General features: G+C 41.4%; 2 protein-coding genes across 2 annotated transcripts; one reads left to right on the top strand and one right to left on the bottom strand.

The window, feature by feature from the left end:
• Positions 1–1,413: 1,413 nt before the first annotated feature.
• mylk5 (myosin, light chain kinase 5) lies at positions 1,414–12,550 on the top strand. The gene is made up of 17 exons (XM_080511602.1): positions 1,414–1,632; positions 5,017–5,166; positions 5,635–5,787; positions 5,901–6,077; positions 6,513–6,548; positions 7,525–7,652; positions 7,747–7,900; positions 7,975–8,286; positions 8,370–8,478; positions 9,485–9,688; positions 9,766–9,983; positions 10,070–10,193; positions 11,271–11,423; positions 11,494–11,623; positions 11,712–11,799; positions 11,909–12,049; positions 12,178–12,550. The coding sequence occupies exons 1-17, from the start codon at positions 1,509–1,511 to the stop codon at positions 12,378–12,380; spliced, it is 2,604 nt and encodes an 867-aa protein (XP_080367728.1). The 5' UTR covers positions 1,414–1,508; the 3' UTR covers positions 12,381–12,550.
• A 652-nt stretch (positions 12,551–13,202) lies between these two features.
• On the bottom strand, positions 13,203–16,339 carry LOC308141495 (coenzyme Q-binding protein COQ10 homolog, mitochondrial). Its single transcript, XM_080511679.1, has 5 exons — positions 16,224–16,339; positions 14,925–15,077; positions 14,625–14,817; positions 13,937–14,038; positions 13,203–13,436 (listed from the first exon to the last, which is right to left on the bottom strand). Exons 1-5 carry the CDS (start codon positions 16,331–16,333, stop codon positions 13,284–13,286), a joined length of 711 nt encoding a protein of 236 aa, XP_080367805.1. The 5' UTR covers positions 16,334–16,339; the 3' UTR covers positions 13,203–13,283.
• Between the last annotated feature and the right edge of the window lie 905 nt (positions 16,340–17,244).

A 17,244-nucleotide genomic window follows, 5' to 3' on the forward strand; every position in this document is an offset into this window, starting at 1 on the left:
TTTCCTTCTAATGAGGAGCTCTGTAGTTTGAGGGCTTTTGCCAACTTTCTCTGCGTGAGCTGCTTTTTTTTCCCCCAGGAAACTGTCACGACTCATTTCAAGCTTTGGGTCAGATCTTATTAGATGATTTGTCCATCAGAATATACACTGTGCAATAACAGCATGCTGCTTTGGAAACCTTTGGATCCTTTCAGGGAGGGTGTTCATGTAGTTTACATCAATACGAGCTGCTACACAGCTACACTCTGCATTTGTTGTGTAAATCACCATGAGTGTGTGGAAAAAAAAACATGCAGTTTCAGCAAACTTTACTTCATATTCTGGTTCCTTGTTCAAATGTAATATTTATCAAAAACAAAGTAAACTCAATCTATAACATCTTATATTACTTTTATTATTGCAGAAAAGGTATATTTTTTAGATTTATATGCACCCTGAAAATATTCTTCCAACGATGTCTTTGTTTGCTCGGCCTTGTGGCGAATGTTTGATTTGGGAATTCTCCACTCACAGAAACTAAAACAACCCCCTCGCAGGGCTTTTCTGTGTGATCACTGAAGTGGAATTTAAAAAGCTGGGGCAAGAGTGGAGTGGAGATGTTATAATCACACCATGGGCCTCTGCAGTGGTCACTGACAGTCAGCACTCCTGAAGCATATCTCTTAAATAATCTTCCTGCGTGATTTCTCTCCGGTGGAGCTTCAGCTCTTCACTTCTCAACAACAATAGCAACAACAAGAGCAGGATCCTCCAGAGACGCCGGCTGGTTTCTATAGCAGCCGGCAGTGGGTTTGTTGAAGTGACGTTGTTACTGTAGAAAAGAGTGTCCCCTGGGTTACACTGTAGAGGTGCGGGCTCTCAGAGGCCGCATGCATTTTACGAGTCTGTTTGTCCACAATCGGAGCCAGAGAGTGCACAGGCGTGAAATGAACCTTGCAATGCCGATGACACAGGCATTACAAAGTTCAGAAGCGGAGATAAGTGAGCAGGCAAACAGAGAGATCAACAAACGCCACACAATACAACCCTTGGCTGGATGGGTTGATAAGTTCCCCCCGTTACCCGCCTTTACATGTTAAATCTGCTTTTCCTTTCTCTACGTGGGCCATGTGTCGATTAGCAATGACAAAAAAAAAAAGAAAAGAAAAACTGGGTTTGAGTTGTGGGTGCGGGTTATGACATTGCAGTCGTTTTGCAGCGATAAGCAGCTGCCAGCCCAGGAACAAACAGCCAAAGTCAAGCAGAAAGATTTGTCATGGAGGTGGAGTTAGTGTAGATGAGGGGAGGGTGAGACAACATGTTGAGCAAAGTGTGAGCAGTGAGAGCAGAGCACCACTGGCTCAGCAGACACAGGCACACAGGTTTTGTGAGAAAGGCCAAGCTGCACAGTGACAGAGAAAGGAAGTGTGATAATCGGCCTGGGAAGTGACTGTGTGAATTATTTGCTGTTCCGTTCAGAGACCGTGGTTTGTTTGGGTTTTTTTCTTTTTTAATTTCTTTCAATAGACATGAGTAGTGATGGCAGCGAACAACGCTATGTGTCAACCTTCAGGATGTACATCAAGCCGCCCCGGGCATCACCTCCACCAGGGAGCTTTGACAGCAGGACCTCCGTCAAGTGTGCTGCTGAAGGTAAGGGCCGCATGACAGGGAGAGGCAGGTAGTTTGAAATTGTGCATTTTCATTGGAAAGGCTTCAAGTGGTAGTATTTACTCTCTCTCTCTCTTTTTTTTTAAACATCAGCCTCTGAATAGACAAGTCTGAGCATGATGATGCGTCCTGATAAAGGTGTGGGAAAAACTCTGGAAAAACAGACTCCTGAAATTTCTCCTTGTGTAATTACAACAGTGTCTGTCCAGTGTTGTTAAAGTTGACGCAAGTATTTTGACAAGCAGAGCAGGGGGATCATAAAGAGTTTATTTGCTGAAGAAAGTGCAATCTCACACGCCACACACAGTTTGTTACTCTCTAATATCCGGTGCTTTGCTTTTCCTGTAATGCGCAGTGAAGAAACATGTTTATTGCATTCGAAACTTTTCATTTTCAGATGCTTTTAAGGCCTATTCGTTCATGATGATATTTCATATACAAATTCAAATGCAATATTTTCCAGCAGCTCATAAAACGTTAGATATGTATTTCACATTTGATGCTCCTTCAATGTAAATGTTTTCTGAACAACATATATTCTTCTGGCATGCTTTATACTTTACACCTTGTGCGTGTTTAAAAATCCAGGAACTGAATAAGAAACTTGCCAAGTTTGCATTTCTGAGGTTTGTGTTTTTCCTCACAGTTCTATTTTCTGCAGATTTAAATGTTTTTGCAGGACGCTTCAGTTCCTGTGACTATCGTTTTAAACGCTTCACTGACATCAATCAATCAAACTTTTTTTGAACATATATCATGCAATTAAAAGTGATTCTCAGGAAGACTGATCCTCTAATAACAAGGACACCAAACAAATAAAATACAAGAGAAGAATGAAAAAGGGCTTTACAAGAGTGATTATTAAATTGATGGAAAGGAAAGTGGGTGGGAAATACCTTGAAGAAGACAAAAACGATGCAAAACTAATATCAAACACAAGATAACATTTTAAATACACATTAAAACAGTTCAATGTTTTTAACTTTAGCTTCAAGTTTCATACTCAAAAAAATCAAAAACAAAAACATTTGCATGTTGTTGTTTTTTTAAAGGAATACATCTATTGTACAACATGTGTCTGCGTGTAACTGCAGTGAATACTCAGTATTCAGTACCTTTCCTTAAACATGAGTGTGTAGAGAGAAGAACTGAGCATTGTAAACAATGGCTAAAGGTTGATGATAAATCACCTTTATTGTTAGAACATAACTTGATCACTATTTATTTATGGCTTTAACAATCACTTTGATTTGCTCTGTTTCAGTTATTGTCAAACCCACCCAGCAGGACAAGCCCAAGCTTTGAGCCTCAGTAAATTTAGATTTCGCCTGCATATCGGCGCTTTTCATACAGCCACAGACAATAGATGGTGAAATATGGAGATTTTTTTTTTACCATTTTCTGGGGGAAAATGATCTCATTTAGAATTTTGATGGTAGGAAGACTTAAAATAAGTTCTCAAAAAAACAAGAAAAGACTTGGAGAGGAGGTTGCAGGGAAAAAAAATAATTCAGAACAGTTATTTACAGTAGATGGCTGAATATAAAAAGAGAATTTCAGAGAAGCAGAGCCTCAAACAGATGAGATAGGCAGAGAACATTCTAGTCCAGGGATGTCAAACATAAGGCCTGTGAACTAAAACCTGCCACGGTTTCATTAAAATTGGCTTCATGTTAAGATTGTACTCATTTTCATCACGTATACGCTGCACCACAAGTTCAAATTTAAAGGTTATTATGGCACTATTTTTACCAGTGTGGCCTACCCCAATTTAAATTGAGCTACAGACTATGTAGACTAACATGAGTTTGACACCTCTGACGTAAACTGACCACGCAGTTATTTCCTGAGCAGTGATGAACTTATAGTAAAGCGTAAAAGAGGAAGGCCAGAAATAAAGAGGTGTGAAGTCTTTTGGTGGAAACACCTGTAAATACAAACCTTATGTTCTCACCTCTTTCAGCAGACGTCACTGTAAATATGTCAACAAAGATCAGTAGAGTCTGCTCTGGGGTGAAGACATTTACTCAAAGTATTATACCATGATAGAACTTTTCATTCTTGGTGGCTTAGAGTCAACAAGGTGATGAAAACGTTCCTCGGAGGTTTGGGTCTATTATCAATAAGTCAGGATTGCACATTTGATGCAGGATTTGAATCTTTTCTTATATTAAATCCCTCAAAATGCTGTGTTGGACTGAAATCTGGTGACGATAGAGGCTTGGCGCGTCCACAGAACTCAAAGATGCTTGAGGTGTTTCTGACATGGTGGATGATCGTGTTTGAAGCAGTCATCAGAAGATGGCACACTGTGGTCATGAAGTGATGAACATGGGTGTTGATGGATCCATGATTTTGTGTTATTTACCTAAAATCCGATCAGGCAAATGTTTTTCTCGGCTTCCATTGAGACTGTGCAAACTGAAGCCTCAGCTCCTTGTTTTTACCTGTCGTGAATGGCGCCCAGGGTTGCCAGATCTGACATTTAATTGATTTTCCAGAAAAAAATCTGAACCTCTGAAGAAACACGTCAACTATATGTGTAGTGAAGAATTTGCGGTGTACTCTCAAGATTTCAGAAACATATTAAATCCCTTTTTTTTTTTCTTCTAACCACTGACAAAAATGGAACAACATACAATCTTTCTACCAAGAGTACAGCCACACAACCAAATGGCTAAAACTAATTCTTCTTCATTTCACAGTGATTAACCAATGACAGTCACTGATTATACTATAATGATAGTCAGGCAGATCAGATCATTTCTCATAAATGAATGAACCAATGATACGACTGAAATGATACAGCAGTTTGTCTGTGGTTGGTGGAAGCCTGTTCATGTTATGAACAGAAGCTCAAACTTCATCAACCTGCCCGATCAACAAGCCCAATTGGATGGAAAACTCAACACTGTTGGCACCCTGTGTGGTCTTGTGCTGCTCTAGACCGTCAACTTCAAGATGTGATGTGTTATACAGCCAGACATGTTCTTCCTTGATTGTAACAAGAAGGTTATTTGAGTTCATGCTGCCCTTCTATCATCTCAAACTTGTCCTCTGACCTCTGATATTAGCAATGTCTCCTTGTCTAGATACATGGACTTCCGTCTTGAGTGTAGATTTGCATCCTGATATTATACGTCCCGGAATCCAAAGCAGACCTTTGACCTGGCTTCACTGTAATATTTGGGAATGTGAAGCAAATCAGAAATGCCAGAGACAGGCAATCCAGAGGAAATAAGATTGGGAGATGCTTCATATTGTCGTTCCGCTATAGTTTTGTGGCAATTATAGTCAAGTCACCAACATTAAAACTTACATTGGTTGTCTCTCTTTACTTTCCCCACATCTGTCTTTCAAACACAGAATCTACCAGCCTGTCGTGTTGCAAAACCCTGGAGCTGCCGGTCTTCGTAGAACCCCTCGAAGACTGCAGTGTAGACGAGGGCTGCGATTTCGCACTGCGAGGGGTTCTCGCTGGAAGTCAGCCCATCAAAGTGGTGTGGCTGCATAATGGTAAGCAGCAATACTTTTCACTGCTCCATCTCCAGGTTTGGGTGTAAAATTCTCACAGAAGGTTATAACATAACATAACAATGTACAAGAATACACTTTAGTAATTTTTAACTTAAATATCAAATACAATGAAATAACGTTTTTGCTTCAGTGTATTATATTCAAACACATTTTAGTGAAGACACATGTTTTACTTTAGTGTGAATACAATATATTTATGTTTGTATGTCCACTTTTCTCTATGGGTAACTCTCATACATTTTCCACTTACAAGCAAAATATCACCCAGAATAACACCTGGCATCATGAGACGAGTTGGTGGACCCAAAAATTTAAATTAAAATTAGAATGAATCATTTTTGTTAATTTTATTTTATGCACATAGTCCATCTGCTCCTGTTTAGGGGATGTTGTTTTTGTTGTTATTGTTGTTAATAGAATGGGTTTCTTATTTGCTCCTGTGGGCAGATGAGGTGGCTCGTTTTGGGAATGCTTCCTTCGATGGCAGGAAAGTGAGTTTCATGGTGCAGGAGTGTTTACCGGAAGATGCTGGGGCCTACACCTGCTTGGCAGAGAGCAGCGCAGGGAAAACGTCATGCAGCGCCGCTGTGTATGTCAGAGGTGAGGGACAAGTTGACTATTGAAGCTCGATATTAATCTTTCCTGACGATCAACAAGAGTTTCATTTTTGATTCTGTCTTTTCCATTTCCTCTTTTTTTTGCAACCACCGCAGACTTTGAAAGTATCTGTGGCGTGCCGAACGGTGTTTCAAAGATCCCCAGTCCTGCGTCCAAGAGCATTATAGGAAATGGAAAGTCTCCACAGGCTTCCAAAGATGAGCTGTTCAGAGAATCCGTTTGTACCTCACCTCCAGGCTCCAATAACCAAACCCCAGTCTCATCTCCAAGAGGTACTCAACATAATGCTGTCTTCTATTGATTGTTTAATCTGACGGCATTTTTCATACATTTATTCGTCACAGGGGAAGAACATACTTAAAGTTCCTGTTTGCGTCACAGACTGTGTGAAAAATAGTTTGGCTACCTTATCAATGTTTTATCTTCCAGGATATCCATGCCATACTTAGAAAAGGAAACTCGCTTCCAGTCCTCGTGTGATTGGCTCTCTGGCCACTTGTCAACCAATCACATAACACTACACATGACAATGTTTTTGCTACACCCACTAAAAGTTTTCTCTCCCAAGTAAAAACCATGTAGGGAAGTGGACAGTTCATTGTACAGTAAAACTTGCTTAGTGAGTAAACTGAGAGCTATAATCTGACCAGAGCCACACCTCTATTCTCCCTCACTTCAACCTACCTGTGCTTCATCATTCTCTGCAGAAGTCATCCCAAAGAAGAGAGCCAACTCAGGAGCAGGTGAGAAAAGCATGAAAGTCCTTCTCTACATTTGCCCACCCTTGTTTGCTTTATTAAATATGTTGGTGTCAGAATAATGTGCCGTAACTTTATTTGGTTAGTTGCACCTGTTATTCAGCCGTTATTTGGCTTTAATGCCGGCTCTAAAGTTATTGTTCACTTCCATTCAGAGAAACATTGCTTTAGGGTGGAGGCTGACAGAACAAAAGCACGACAAGCTTACACAATACAGAGATTGTTAATGGTGCACAGGGTATGTCTGAAGTGTTTTATGGTTTTATGAGTATGACAAGGTTGTAGCCAGAGATTAGAAGGTAAATAATTGTTCTTTAACCTTATTTTTTTTGATTGGAATAATTTACTGATTTAGTTTTTGGTTTCATAACACAATAATAGTATATTTACATATGATTTAGGGGTTGACCTTCACATGCATTCTGTATTTGCTTTATCTAAGGATACAAATAACAGATGTGAGTGTTAGAAACATGTTAGGTACCGCCAATCCATACATGCTCTCAAAGAACAGGTGACTTTACCACCAGCACATCTGATTACACAAGGACTGGTTGTTCGTGTCGTGTGTGCTGCTAGGTCATTTTGTTTCTACTTGAGACACTTGCTGTGTTTCGTACTGCAATAATGAGGGTCTCGGGAGGGAAGGAGTGCACTTCTATTCTGACTGCATTAACCCTTTGAAGCCAGAGCTTTTTATTTTTTTCCTAAGGCTTGCAGTAAAAGCGCATATATCCTTTATAGGAATAGTGAATAGTGCTTTATGATAAAGTGCTTGCAGTCAGTCTTTACGTTTGACGTACAAACAACATATCCCAAAAGTATTCCACTGTCTTTATCTCACAAACCACGTCCACTAACTTCCTTTCACAGAGATATTTTAGGCAGTCACTTGATGACATTACTGAGACAGGACAATGGGCTTTGAGTCAAAACATTTCTTTTCTTCTGTCCTTTCCAGGCCCTGTGTTACAATTTCTAAACCCACCACAGCACCATGAGGTCAAACTGGGGCAAACTGCCAGGCTGACATGTTGTTTCACCGGTAGCCCCCCTGTGGTGTCCTGTTGGATCCGAAACAAAGATCAGGTGCAAAGATCAGGTTCCTGGAGAAAATACTGGCTTCTCCCTTCCAAAATCACTCTTTTTTTCTCAGGGTTGTGTTTGATGTGGCCTCCTGCAGGTGGTGGACGATGCAGAGCTGTGGACCGAACACGCAGATGGCAGCAGCACTTTAGTAATAGCAGAGGCCAAACCACATCACGCAGGAAGCTACACTATTGTGGTAAAGGACCGAAGGAGCTCAGCACAACACATAATCCCCCTTTCTGTTATTGGTAAGGAAATGCATTTTGGATAACTGTCAGATTGTGAACCTCTTTGAGAACCTTTTATCTCCTCTTGCCACCAGAGAGGCCAGAGCCTCCTGCGTCCTGCCCTGTTATTTCCCTCGTCTCCGCATCCAGCCTCGTGCTGTCGTGGTCGGGACCTTGTTACGACGGCGGCAGTGCCATCCTGGGCTATGTGGTTGAAGTAAAGAACCAAACGTCTCCTGATCTGGGAGATTGGCGTGAGCTCACAGCCCATTGTAAGAGTACGTCTTACAGGGTTTCCTCTGAGCTACAGTCTCAACAAGAATACAGTTTCAGAGTGAGGGCCTTTAACGCAGTGGGAATGAGCGAACCAGGTCCAGTCTCACCAGTGGTTAAGATGGAACAAAAAGGTGAGGCTCTGTGGGTGATTGACACCTCATTTGAAAACACAGTTAATCAGGTCATGTTGAAAGTTTTGCATTTGTGTGTCAAGGATCAAAGAAAAAGGAAGATGAGTCCACTCTTCAAGTGTATAACTCCGTCACCATTGACTCCTCCAACAAAGTCACGGATCACTACGATTTGCAGGAGAAACTGGGAACGTGAGTATTGGATTGTTTGAGGCCAGTTGTTCAAAAATTGATCCAAAAGGCATTTTCTGACAAAGTACAAATGATAAATGATAAACCAGAGGGGTGTTAAAGTAAATTGAATGCAGGGGTCATTGACAGTCCAGTTTCATCTTGAGTGGTAAAATAGAGCCATAATAACCATCATATTAAGTTTTTGTTTTTTTTGTGGTGCTGAGTATATGTGATGAAAATATTTTCGCAAAAGCAAACATTTGCTTTGAAAAATGGCTACAATTTCAACATATCAACATAAAGCCAATTTTAATGACACCTTCTGCAAAATACAGTGACCCAGCAATTTATTCAGGGAAAAGACTGGGTAAGGTCAAAACCCAGAATCACTTTGAGTAGAAAAGGAGCATCAGAAACATGTAATCCTGATCAGAAACCAAAGAAAACTGTGAGATTTGATGAGACCAATGCAATAAAAACATGAACAAAGATGAGATAACAGGACACAATGTGACACACTGGCAACTGGCAAGATGACACATTCAAGCTCAGAGAAGACAACAAATCACAGCCGACAATGCTCAACATCATCCAAAACAAACACATCGACATCAACATGGACAAAGCCACATTATGAAATATGTACAGGAAAAAACTAAAACAAGGATCATAAGCCATAAGCCTTAAGCCACGAAACAAGACCTAAAACACAAGAGAAGGAAAAACTTCAGCGAAACATCTCATGAAGACCTGAGACAAGACGGAATATTACACAACACAGAGGCTGCGACATGAACAAGGAAGCTTAACATTATAGAGTCAAAATCCATGTGGGAGGAGGGGAGATGTTGCCAAGTACTGTGGAAGGAGGATTACGTTTCTGCATGTAGAGACATCGTCCTGCACACCAGTGTTGTTTGAAAACATCAGTTATAGCAGCTGTGATAAGTAATAGTGGCGAAATGTTGAATAACACTTCATCTGGCGAGACTCAATCATCAAAATAAACTATTTTCTTCATCAGGGGAAAATTTGGTTTGGTCTTCAAGCTGATCCACAAGGAGACCGGCCGTGTGTGTGCTGGAAAATTCTACAAAGGACGCCGTGCCAAGGAAAGAGAGGCTGCTCGCAAAGAGATCGAGCTGATGAACCACCTGCACCACTCCAAACTGGTTCACTGTATAGCGGCGTACGATCACAAGCCCGAGATAGTCATGGTCATGGAGCTGTAGGTGTTGTGATCAAAACCCAAACGTGCTGTTCGGCAGCAGGGTATTGTGACTTAACTGGTCCGTCTGTTCGCAGTATTGCAGGCGGGGAACTCTTTGAGCGTATTGTGGACGACAACTTCGAGCACACTGAGCCTGCCAGTGTGAGCTACATGCGGCAGATCCTGGAGGGGATTGCATACATGCATCAGCAGAACATCGTCCATCTGGACCTCAAGCCTGAAAACATTGTGTGTGTCAACGCCGCCGGCACCGCCATTAAGATCATCGACTTTGGACTAGCCAGCCAACTTGGTATGAAATTTGCAGATCCCTTTGTGTTTATGTGATTCGTTTGTTTATATTTCAATAAGGAATTGTGATTTTGTTTGGTTTGCAAGATGGAAACACACCTCTGAAGGTGATGCATGGGACTCCAGAGTTTGTAGCACCCGAAGTGATCAGCTTTGAGCCGGTGTGCTTGGCGACTGACATGTGGAGTATCGGGGTCATCTGCTACATATTGTGAGTCACACCCGCACAAAGTTGGCAGTGAGAATATTCATGTTCTTGCTTGTAGGGGATAATGAAACAATCAATAGCATTCTGTCTGGTTGCGCAATAGGTCAAGTTTGCCTCTGTATATCTTGGCTGCCTTACCATCGAGCAGGTTTCTGTTTCTTCCAAGGAAAAGCAAGGACGTAATAACAGTAATAACAAGTGAACAAACTATCATCTCACACTATTAAAAAAAATTGACAGCTGGTAATTTTAGTGAATTATCACCTGGGTATTTTGCTTTTCTTGGCTTTTTCTCCTTTCATTGTACATTATTTATCAGTTGGTTTTTTTTTGGTTCATTCTCAGCACTCTCAAAGCATCGCTTTTCAAAGACAAAACAAGGCAGATATTTCCCTCTGCAGTGAGGATCAAACAAAGCTACGCAAGACTATATGCTGATCTTACTCAACAGCTTTTTAACCTGATTAAAAACAACATGAGCTGTTAATTAGTAAGCTTTAAAGCCATTTATAAAGAGACTTACTTTAGGACAAGGAGACAAAATTAAACTACCTAAGTGGATTCAGGTGGAAACCTTTTATTCGTCCATTATTCAGGCACGGAACACTTTAGTGTATGCGTCATGCGATTCCAGCAAAAGGTGTTTTAATCTGCATCATTGAGAGCAGATTTGTCTGGCTTGAATCACATTCAAATATCAAATATTTGATTTCAAAGTAAGACACACTTACATAGAAACTGGACACTGCAGTGGTTTTATTGCAAGTGAATAGTTAATTATTAATACTTTTAGCCACTCACTGTTACCTAGTGGGGGAAGATAGCTCATAGACGGGCAACTTTGTTCATGGTGACGGCCGCAAGTGTGATTCTCACTGCCACAGGGCCAAATTGTGACCAAACCCATCCAACACAAGGTAGCAAATTAGATAAAAATGAGTATTTGCATTATCAAGCATTATCAGTAAGTTCCAATCATGGAAATTGGCATGCAGGCTGCGGAGTATAGAGAAGATGGGATGTGCGACTTGTTGGCCATGTCTGCTCCACAGTGACACGACCCCCTGGTCTGTTCATCAGGCTGAGTGGCGAGTCTCCCTTCCAGGGAGACAGCGATGCAGAGACCCTGGCCTCGGTCACCGCCGCCGAGTGGGAGTTTGATGAGGACAGCTTTGAAGATATTACAGAGGAAGCCAAACATTTCATCAGCTCCCTGCTCAAGAAGGACGCCAGGTGAGCATTCAACTCCTGCTCAGCCTCGTCTCTTTACTGCACCATTTGTTGTAACGGTCCGTGTCGGTAGGCAAAGGCTGTCCTGTAAAGAAGCCCTCGCTCACCCTTGGATGGCGGCTTTCGATTCTGAAGATCATGCTGCCACCAAGAGTCTGTCAAAGGAAAAGATGAAGAAATTTCTGGCCAGGCAAAAATGGAAGGTACTTAAGGCCTTAAACACATTTAATGCTTGACTTGAGTCTGAAGTTTTTTGTTTTTTTTTAATGTTGTCATATATTTACATTATAGAAAGCTGGCAAGGCCTTGTTGGCTCTGAAGAGAATGGCGTTGTTGTCTAAAAGTGACAGCTGTGTATCCCCCACGAGCGCAGGAGCGGGTGAGACCATCTTTCTTTCCATTTTCAAGCTGTTCCCTAAAAAGAAATCCTGCTTTCTTTCCCCCCACTTAGGATGTTTTTAAGATCCTACTTCCTCCCTCCTTCCTAGACTCACCTCTGAGCCCGGAGGCCGAGCATGCCCTGCTGTCTCTCGAGCGCAAGATGCAAGGACCACCCCTGTTCACCGAGAGCTTAAAGGACCAGACAGTGGCTCGGGGATGTAGCGCGCGTCTCTCGTGTCACCTCACAGGTGGGATTTAAACTGAGATGACAAAAGAGGGTCTGAACCCTGAGACACTCTGCCTTGAAAATGTTTGCAACATGTTGGAGCAAAAAGCTCTGTTGTGCAGATCTTATCGTAGTGATCTACTGTGGCAGGATACCCCGACCCAGAGGTGGTGTGGCTGCGTGGCGAGGAGCCGCTGGAGGAGTCATCGGCAGTGCAGATCGAGTATGAAGAAGACGGGCGCTGCACCTTGATTCTTGCCGAGGTCGTCCCCGAGGACACCAATATTTACACCTGCAGAGCCACTAATGACCACGGAGACACTTCCTGCTCAGCCAAATTAACTATTCAGTAGATTTTTATTGTCTAAAAGATGTATAAAGACTGTATGTTGAGTGTTGCTAGTTGTTGTGTGGCACATTCATATTGTAATACTAATGACGACAGCACATTATGAGGCCTGACTGAAAATATCTCACACAGGTCAAATTTCAAACAAGTCACATTGTTACAGACTCAGGGTTTTTTTGGGGGGGGATGTACAGTTGTATGTATTGAAATTACACAATAATAAAGGAATTTCAGAGATGAAGAGTACTTTTGTTGCTTCGAATCATGTTTAATGTTTATTAGGGGCAAAATGGAGGAGTTATCTTCCATCAGGAAAAAAGACGAAGAGGAAAATTTAAATGGGTCAAAAGACAAGTCAAATAAATTATTCTTGATCTTTGAGTTTGTTTAATGAGTTGTTCCCCAAACATAAGTTTCACTCTACTGTTGTGTATATGTGACTGACTGAGTAAAGCAAAGTGCTTCAGGTCATTGTTTATGCAACATAAACCCATATGACCAATGTAACAGACATTGTCTTATAATATAATGAATATCACTCATTAATAATATTTACATAGGCAAGATGGACCAAAATAATACAAAACAAAAGTGAGAGTAACGTTTTTATTTAAGAAAATAAATACTATAAAATCATTAGAGATTTCATCAGTAGTTTACAACCGTTTGTCAAGAGTATCATCACAATAACTTAACATTTTATTTGAAAAGATGTATACAATACGTAAAACTGATGAATTATTAAACAAAACAAAAAAACAACAGTCTTTCATGTGCAAGGGAAATCAAGAACAAGGAGATCCAGTCTCCGGTTTGGAAGCGAGGCTCCATCGTGGGTTAAAGCGTCGGCTGGCAGGTTTTGCTTCTGAATCTGTGTGTTTGAAGGGGGAGAGTCCAAGAGTTTGCCTCAGGCCGACCGCCTCCTCAGCGATGCCCCCTGCTGGCTCCTGTAGAGTGTCACCGCTCGCTTCTCAAAGGCACTGACCATCTGCTTCACCACTTCATCAAAGAACAGGCCGGCCAGCTGAGAGTGCAGCAGCGACTTGAACTCAAAGGATACCTACAGAAAACACTTAATCAATGCTCACGTACTCTAGAAACACAAGCATGCAGGGTTTTATTTTGCAAATCTTTACTAAGCAACATCAACTCACAGTGTTTTTAAAAGCTAGACTTTATAAGCTTTGCTTATATCCGACACTTCCTGGTTTGAAGAGAGGTAATCTGAGCCTATATTAAGGTCAAGCCTCCCGTGGCGGTGTTCCCTTTCCTGATGGCTATTTCAGGCCACGAGACACACCAGCGTGCTACGCAACACTCAATTTAGAGAGTAATGAGATTTTACGCAACACTTCCTCTGTCTGTAATCCATTCACCACAGTGCAGGAACGGAGGCTTGAAACAAGTCTCAAAGTCATTTGAGCAACTTTTTAAAAATGTAAATTCAGCAGGCTTTTTAGATGTAAAGTACTTCTTCTGACATTCCTCTCATCATTTACACAAACTTATGATTTCCTATCCACACCAAGTTTAGAAAGTCATTAAATTGCATACACTTACATAGAAATCCACTTTGCAGGAGTCTGTTTGACCTTTGGCTCCAGGGGCAAACCTCCATATTGTTTCAAGATGGCTGAACAGGGATCCGTTGCTACACAAGGCCTGTTTCAAAAGAAACGAGTTGTTGAGAAATCGCCACAAAGTGATATGTTCTCTCAATCTTATTTTCTAGAGCAGCACAAACTCAAGAATAAAGTCTTTTTTTTGGAAGTTTACAACTCACAATCTGCTTCACATGAATACAGAAATCCTTGATTTTTCATGCAGTTATTTTTCAAAACCGTGAAACATCTCCAGCAACATGAAGTTTACATATTCTTCTTTCCCTGTGTTTTTGTTTGTATATTTAGTTTTGCAGTTTCTCAAATAATTCCTCAAAAAAAATCCCAATCCAGTCACACACACAATCGTGACTCATATGATTTATAAGTGTCCATTTTTTTTGTCCCCAAAAACCTAAGAATATATATATAATCCATCACTAACATAACACATTGGTCTAAACTAAGACCATTCAAATCAAATATTAACAAACATCCAGAAGATTTTTCCCACTTTTCTTAAATATCAGAAAGCCCTCCTTTTAAAATAAACATTATTGGATAGACTTTTTAAAGATGCCTATATAGGTTATAACATCATATATTTCTAGAATTAACTTTCTGGATCTTCCAGAACCAGGACTTACTCTGACTTGGTGGTTTGGAACAAGGGAGACCTCGGACGTGTATCGCTCGGTCATGGGAGGGAAACCTATTTCCAGTTCTGCCCGGAGGTCACCGTTTTTCCCCGTCCTGACACGAGACTTCTTACACCAGGGGACAAACTCCTGGTACTGGTCCACACTGGCCACTAAAGTGTACATCTGCTCCGGGGTGAACCTGAGCACAGACACAAAACAGAAACGATAGTTAAAGCTTAAGGTTTTGTTAATACATACAGTATATTGTTGAAGTGGGGGGGGGATCATTTTAAGGGCGAAGCTCACCTCATGGTGCGGCTCTCATTGTACTCCATCCTCCGGGTGATGATGGGAGCAGCGAGGTTGATGAACGTGCGGCTCGGTGGGCTCAGAGCGGAGGCAGGACGCAGCTGGAGACTCGACCTCCGTGTTGCCAGGAGCCCACAGGAAACAAGTTGTCTGAGTCGAGGAATCACAGTATCGAATGTGAGGAGCTACTGGATATTCATAGAAGACTGAAACAAACTGAAAAATGTTTTGTGTCTCGCTCTGTGAGGTGAGATTGAGGAACAGTTTGGATGACAAACTTAAATAATGTTCAAATGGCTATTTATTATTTTCCTTTTAATGGTATTGTTCCATTTGTTTTTCTTGTTGGATCCTTTTGTTCTCTTGAATGGTGCCATTTGTTGGAGACCGACTACTTCTGTTGAGGATTGTTTGAGGGAGGTGGCAGTGAAACAATAACTCCAAGTTTTCTTTACTTCACAATCATTTTCTAACACGGATAATATTTTTTGTTCTTCATTTTCTCTTGTTGCTGCTTGTTGATTATTAAAATAAATACTTTATATCTTACTCAAGCAAAATAATTAGCAGATCCATGTCATGAATAGATGAAGATAATATAACAATACTTTATTTCTTCCACAATGGGTAAATTTGCAATGTTGCAGTACTGAATAGTAATAAAAGAGTAGGAAAAGAATCCAAACAACAATAGGAAGTATGAAAAAACAATAAGAACAGTAACAAGAACATAAAAAAGAACATGATAAAAGCAACGTTAGTTTACATTCTTGCATGATAATGCTGGTAGTGATTGGAAATTTACCAGAGATGATGTTGTGAACAGTATATATTGAACACAAGAGCATTAAAAAAATAAGTAAAAAATTAAGGGGCATTTAAAAAATTAGTTTGTCCAGGTGTGGTGTTATTTGTATGGTGGTGTTACTGAGAGCAGTGCAGCTTAAAGTCTCACAGGAACAGATTAAAGGGCAATAGTGTCATGTAACACTTAAACATGCTCGCAGGAAGGATCTCTCTTCCATTGTTTTCTCAGCAGAACTGAGGAAGAGCGGTGAATATCTAAGTGTTATTTCTAAGGGCAGCACTGAACCGAGACAAAGCGTCGTGCGTAAAGTTTGGGGGGCTGGGCGCGCGCGCTTTAACGCCCCCCAGTGAAGAAACAGACCTCCCATCGTGATCGCATACTTTCTCAACTCCCCCCCCCCCCCCCCCCCCTCATAAAACGCGATCCTATATATTGATTACATTTTCCAACAGGTGAGACGATTCTCCAGTAAAGTTCTCGTGACTCACCTGAGTTGTGCTCTCTTGACGTTTCCTCGCGCAGCTCCTGCGGATTGGGTTCCGGTGACGTCCAGCAGCAGCGCCCTGAGGAGCAGCGAGGTGCTCCTCCTGTTCGCCATGGTCCTTTTGCTTGTTTTAAAGTAAATGAAAAGTTTTCCTGTGACCGGCAGTTGTTACCTGGCGTCCGTCTGACTGATGCCGACTCGCTCCGCTCCCTCGTGCTTGTTTGGAGGGCAGTGACGTCAGGACAGGTACCGGTGACTCTGGCCAATCACATCGCTGAGCGCCTTATCCCCCCCCCCGTTTCGTGCTGCGGGGTCCGGACGTCATGTCCTCCTTGCAGAAGCAACATTGTCAGGATTCTTCGGATTGTTTTGTGGTTAAATTAAATCGTGGAACATTCTCTGACCCTGGAGCGTGAGTTATCCGTGGAGGGCTGTATTTTGTGTTAAATGTGAAAAAGTACAGCGAGAGGAATACTAGACGTATTTTAACATGTAGTTAGAAGCATATATCCACTCTACCAACTGAGCCAAATGTCATTTTTGGGCATCATAAAAACACAGAATGTGCCCATAATTCACATTAACTTCATATGATGTCACCCAATAGGCTATGCATTAATTATGGTACATCAGAATTTCATCAATTAATGTTGTTTTTTTTTTTTTTTCCATTTCTGGGTCACAGCTGATGCAATCTCACAAAGGGTTAAGGCATGACACACCCTGGACAGGTCATCAGTCTCCCACAGGGCAAAACACACAAGACACACATTCACATTCTCTGCAGACTGTGAAACCAGAGCAGACAACCTACGAACAACATGCAATCTCCACGCAGAAAGCCTCAGTCTGGACTCAAAACCTACACTTTCTCACATAGTTTTTGCACGAGCATTATAATAGTCAGCTGAATTAAAATTCTGGAGTGCAATCGAGACTGGTAACTTTGATACTGCCAAGAAATGGTCATCATTCAGTCAAAGAAAAAAAAAAACAACAACAAAAAATGAGGTAAAATCAGATTC

Source organism: Blennius ocellaris (genome assembly GCF_963422515.1).
Source record: "Blennius ocellaris genome assembly, chromosome: 16".
Classification (NCBI taxonomy): Eukaryota; Metazoa; Chordata; class Actinopteri; order Blenniiformes; family Blenniidae; genus Blennius; species Blennius ocellaris.